We start from the raw sequence: 5771 nt of genomic DNA on the forward strand, positions 1-5771 counted from the left end.
ATTTGAGAACCACACTAACAACGTCGAGCTTTGAAACATTTTTGAAAATTTTCAAAATAATTTCTTAAAAATTGCGAACAACTTTGTAGCACTGATTTTTTTGAAATTTGAAAAACACAAACATCTTTCAAAAACATGAATAATTTTTTAAATCTTGAATGATTTTTATAAACATGAATAGTTTTTATTTTTTTAATATTTTTTATAAAAAAGAGAAATTATTCAAAATCACGATCAACTTTAAAAAAACATGTAAATCTTTTGAAAGTGCAAACACACTCCGCTCAAAATTTAGGAAAAGGCAAACAATTTTTTATTTGTGCTTTTCTAAAACAGGAATAATTTTTGATACCCTGAACGAAATTTGCAAGCGTGATCGTTTCACAAATTTTCAAACATTGTTTGGAAAAATAAAATAAACTAAAAAGGAGGCACAAAAAGATAAAAAAAATCAAAATCCAGAAATGAAAACATAAAAATGGAAAACAAAAAAAAATAAAATCCAAAAATTAAAACCATTAAACTGTAGAACTATAGAAAAAAGATAAAAACTGTTCAGAAACATTCTAAAAAGTTCCCAAAACCGGTTAAAACAGTGGACTGCCTACGCTAAAAATGGTCCTGCACACACAGAGCGCTCGCCTCGCACGTCGTTTGGTGTCCAGTCGACAATCGACAATCTGCCGCAGCGAGTGCCAGATAGGATTTTTCATTCCTTCCCAGATACATGCTCAGTTTTGGGGTGTGCGGGCAGGACGGACATAGGAGGATGATTTGGGTGGTTTAGTTAGAAGGGCGTGACTATGCCTCCCTTAATGCAAGGTGGTAGCCATCCTCTCCCGCGTTCACAAAACAGGAGCCAGTAATCGACTGAGCCGCTAAGGAATGTGTTCGTCATGCTAATATTGCGATGACATCACATCATTTTTGCCCCTTCCAGTTATAACTTTGTTATAAATTGATATATTTGAAAAAACTTATATATTTTGTAAAATATAAAGGTGAATCTAAAAAATGTTAATGTAATATAAAAATATTGGTTAAGGCAATTTTGAAAAATGTTGGTAGTTTTGAAAAGTATGTTTGTGGAAATGAAAAAAATGTAAATCATATATTTGAAAGTGTTAAATGTGTATAAAAAAGTATTTTATGTATAAAAAATGTACAATATTTTGACCATGTACTGAAAAATGTTAAGCATGTATAATAAAAATATTTCTAATGTACATGAAAAATGAGGAATCTGTATGAGAAAAGTAGAAAGCAAAACATATATCTGAAAAAAAATTAATCATGTATGTTAAAAATGTTAAACAGACATAAAAAATGTTTGTCATATATAGGAAAAGTGTGCCAACTGTATGAAAAAAAAGTAGATACCAAACTATATATGTGAAAAAAAATGTCAACCATGTATTTGAAAAATGTTAATTGAGTATAAAAAATGTTTCTACTGTACACAAAAAACGTGCAACCTGTATGAAAAAAGTAGACCTCCAAACCTGTATATAAAAAATGTTACTCATGTATTTAATATGTGTGAAAAAAGTTTCAGCTATATACGGAAACATGTACTACATGTATCAAGAAAGATAAAAAAATGGAAAGAAAACCGAAGACAAAAATAAAAACAAATAAAAAAAAGAAAATACAAATAAAATAGAAAAATGACAAAAATTTATCATGTATTAAAAATGTAAACATGTATTTGAAAATGTAAATATGTATGTAAAAATGTTCCTGTTATGTACGAAAAATGTAAAACTGACATGAAATAAAGTACGCATCAAAACATATATTTTTAAAATAATGTTAATATGTACTTACAATATGTTAAACATATATATTAAAATCTTGATGATGTAGAGGAAAAATTGTTAGTGCCATTGAGAAATTGGTTGTCAACTTGTATTTGAAATTTTTATCATGTATATAAAAAAAATGTTCAAAACATGTATTTTAAGAAAGTATATCATGTATTAAATGTTCAATGTGTATCATAAAAATGTTTAACATGTAACTAAATATGTATATTATGTGATGAAAACAAGTAGACATGTGTTGAATTCTTTAAGAAAATCGATGAAAACGGCAAAGAAACCAAAGAAAAATGAAGAAACCCAGGAAAGAAACGAAGGAGAACAAAGAACAATTTATTTTTTTGACGAGAACTAATGCAAAGGAGTGAAAACAGTGAAAGTGAAGAAACAAAATAAAATCAGTTATAGACAGAAAAATAAAATCAACAATAGAAAATAAAGAAAGAAAAATCAACTACGGCAGGAAAGAAGAAAAGGAAACCGCACAAAAAACCTGAAAAACCAGAGAAAAACTAAAATATATGTGAAACAGTGAAACCGAGAAAGAAACACATAAAAACAATTTAAAACGTGAAAGAAGCAAAGAAACCCGATAAAAAAACAAAAAACAAAAAACACCGGTGACGATTAGACAAAGCCAAAAGAAAAAGGGAAAGAAAAAAACAAAAAAAAAACAGTGACAACGAGTGAATGAACGAACACGCGAAAGTGTGCCGCTCTAGTACTATAATGCGCAGTGAAAAGCTTGAGGCGAGCAGAGTGTACATCTCAGTATAAGCGACATATAGCTTCTATGCGGTTAATTTACGTTTTCGTTTCTTCTATCTGATGTCTGTCCGGACTCATGGGAACGAAAAGTCCGATTGTATGTTCTAATTTAACTGTTTCCATTTATTTTGCTAAAAAAATATATTTCCATTTATTGATTTAACATAATTATTCGAATTACACTGCTCACTGCACGCAGAACGTACATACCAGACTATGGCCCTGTTTGGTTCATAAGTCATAGGATTTTTTTTAGTCTCAACTTATAAGTCTCAAGTCCCTAAAAAGTCCCTACCTGTTTGGTTCCTGTGACTTATAAGTTCCTATAAAACCATATTACAACTATAAGTCCCTATAAGTCCCTCCTTGAAAGTCTTATTTCATAAGTTCCAAATGCTCACTTTAAGTTGCTATAAGTCTTTCCTGTTTGGTTTAGATGAAACTTATAGGAACTTTTTTAAGTCCCTAAGCCAATAAGTCCCTGAAAACAAACACCTCTATGTACACACACGTAAAGCAAAGTATAATCGCTCGTAGCATTTCTGTGCCCTGAAAGCAACAATCAATCCACCTACAAACCAAGCTACTAGTAATTTGGAGTCCCACGAAACAGCTGCAGCGCCTTGTCCCTGGCCATCCCGCCCTCCACGGCGACGAACAGCAGGATCCCCAGCGTGGCGGCCGCCTGGTCCGCCGTCTTCACCCCCATCTTGTCAAACGCCGGGAACGTTGCCGGGCCTTCAGGAGCTGATTTTTCCGGGCCTCTCGGCGTTGGCTTCTTGTCTTTAGAGTTCTTGCTAGTAGACGCGTCTCCATATTTATCCGTCTTCAGCAGCGCCGCGGAGAGGTCCTGCCACCCGTTCACCTGCGCCTTCATCTCCCCGGTGATGCTCCCTTTATTCTTCGCCGCCCTCGGGTGCATCAGGCCGGCCACGAACCCCGACACGGTCTGGAACCGCGCGGCCTCGTTCACCATGAGCAGCAGCGCCACCACGGCCTCCCTCGCCTGCTGCTGCTTGGCCCCGGAGCCGGCGTCGGCCGCGGTGCGCGCGGCGAGCGCGTTCACGGCCTCGGCCATCTGCTGCGGGCCGAGCGCGACGCCGGCCAGCTTGTCCGTGTCGCCGAGGAGGTCGCGGTAGGTGCCGCCGAAGCCCAGGTGGGTGGCGCCCGCGATGATGCGGGGGGTGAGCTCCCACCATGCGCCGTTGCTGCCCCGGAAGCCCTCCAGGTAGAGGTTGTCGGCCCGGATGGCGAGCGTGAGCGTGCTGGTCCGCGTCCTGAGCACCACGTGGAACCACCGGCGCGGCGGCGTGCCGGGCGGGTCCGCCGGCGGCAGCACGGGGACGTTGTGGGAGTAGTGCTTCGTGTTGGCGACCCTGCTGCGGATGCCGGCGATGAAGCTGGTGTACTTGTCGCTGCTCTCCACGTCGAATGACGCCACGAAGCGCGGGTTGGTTGCCATGGTTCGATGCTATGGACAGACTAATGCGAGATGAATGATGGAAAGATGGACGAAGAAGAAAGAGTTGGCGATGAATTTATAGGCGACAGGCGCGCGTATATGCTTACTTGTTGAATCAAAGAAGAAGCCAAGGCCAACTTCGATTTGCAACACAGCACAGCTGGTCACCCCTGGGATACGTCTTGAAGGCCACACGAGTCAGCGTGGAATGGGTCGCGGCATGTTGAACTGGCGACATTTCTCGGGAAGGGTGGACCAAGTCTGGCACTTTGGCCTCAAATACATGTTACGTGATGGGAAGATGCAAAATTTACAGAAGTGATCGTGAGATTGATGTGACAAGCAACACTAAATTGTAAATCTAATAATGCATCAAATTTGACTTCATTCTATTACCTCAGTCCCAAAATTCTTGTCTGAGATTGTCTAGATGAAAATGTATCTAGTGCCCATATCTAACACATTTGTATCTAAACAAATCAAAGATAAAAAATTTGGGCAGGAGTGAGTATTAGTATTAAAATCCCGTACGAAGTGACCACTACTGAATTGCCAAAATGGTTATTGTTCTGGTTCAGCGGGAGGTCACTAATTACCTATCTTTTGGGCTAGCACTTAGAGCATGGCTAATAAGATGTTGTCATGTCATCTATAGCCATCATTTACAGTCACTCATACAACAAGACTAGCTATAAGATTAGTACTCCCTCCGTTTTTTATTTACTCTACATATTAGATTTGACTGAAATCAAACTTCATAAATTTTAACTAAGTTTATAGAAAACAATATAAACATTTACCATAACAAATGTATATAATGTGAAAGTTATTCAACAGTGAATCTGATGGTATTGATTTGTTATGAGTCAATTACACCGGTGGTGCTAGAACTTGGCGTAAATGGTCACTTTGGTGCTAGAAGTTGCGCTGTACTTCGAAGCGGTGCAAAAACTTGGTTTAGACGTGCAAATACAGTGCATATCCTGTTTTGTATACATTATGTGTGTTGACTAGGCGTGTGGGGTCCGCTGTCAGCCCAGAATGTTTTTTCCAAAAAGCCCCTCAACAAAAAATATAATTTTGACAAAAAAGACCATATGGATGTGGCACTTTACTTCTCTATGCCCCAAAAAGCCCCTCAACAAAAAACATTATTTTGACAAAAGAGACCATATGGATGTGGCACTTTACTTCTTTATGCCCAGTGGGTCCCGCCTGTAAATATTTAACGGAAAAAGATTTCGAGCAGGTTTCGAACCCGCGACCACATGCTACCAAAAAACCAACTAACCACTTCACCCTATAGGTCAACTTGTACACAAAGATAATGACAGAGTAAATATTCTGCACAAGCTATATTTATAAGATATTTTAAAACGTAATAAAAATTATGTTCCAATATTAAGTATACACTCATGGCTTATATTTAAATTTTAAAATGATGAATACAAACATTTACTTAATATCTATAATTATTCACATATCTATATTTTTTACTCATGACTTATATTAAAAAACAGTATATATTTTTGAATATTATACATGATTTAATATTCATATCAGAAGTTTAAAATTAAAATTATGATATTTTTAATTATAAAAATTGAACTATACAAATGTTCTTATAATTACTGAAATATTTTTATAATAAAACTATATTTTAAAATATAATTTTAAAATACATTGTATAATTTAAAAATTTTGATACATTTTTATAATTG

General features: G+C 36.9%; 1 protein-coding gene across 1 annotated transcript; it reads right to left on the bottom strand.

Annotated features, from left to right (window-relative positions):
- Positions 1-3038: 3038 nt before the first annotated feature.
- LOC119306586 (protein synthesis inhibitor II-like) lies at positions 3039-4080 on the bottom strand. The gene has a single exon (XM_037582766.1). It carries the CDS (start codon positions 4048-4050, stop codon positions 3175-3177), a length of 876 nt encoding a protein of 291 aa, XP_037438663.1. The 5' UTR covers positions 4051-4080; the 3' UTR covers positions 3039-3174.
- Positions 4081-5771: the final 1691 nt, after the last annotated feature.

Source organism: Triticum dicoccoides, chromosome 5B (genome assembly GCF_002162155.2).
Source record: "Triticum dicoccoides isolate Atlit2015 ecotype Zavitan chromosome 5B, WEW_v2.0, whole genome shotgun sequence".
Lineage (NCBI taxonomy): Eukaryota > Viridiplantae > Streptophyta > Magnoliopsida > Poales > Poaceae > Triticum > Triticum dicoccoides.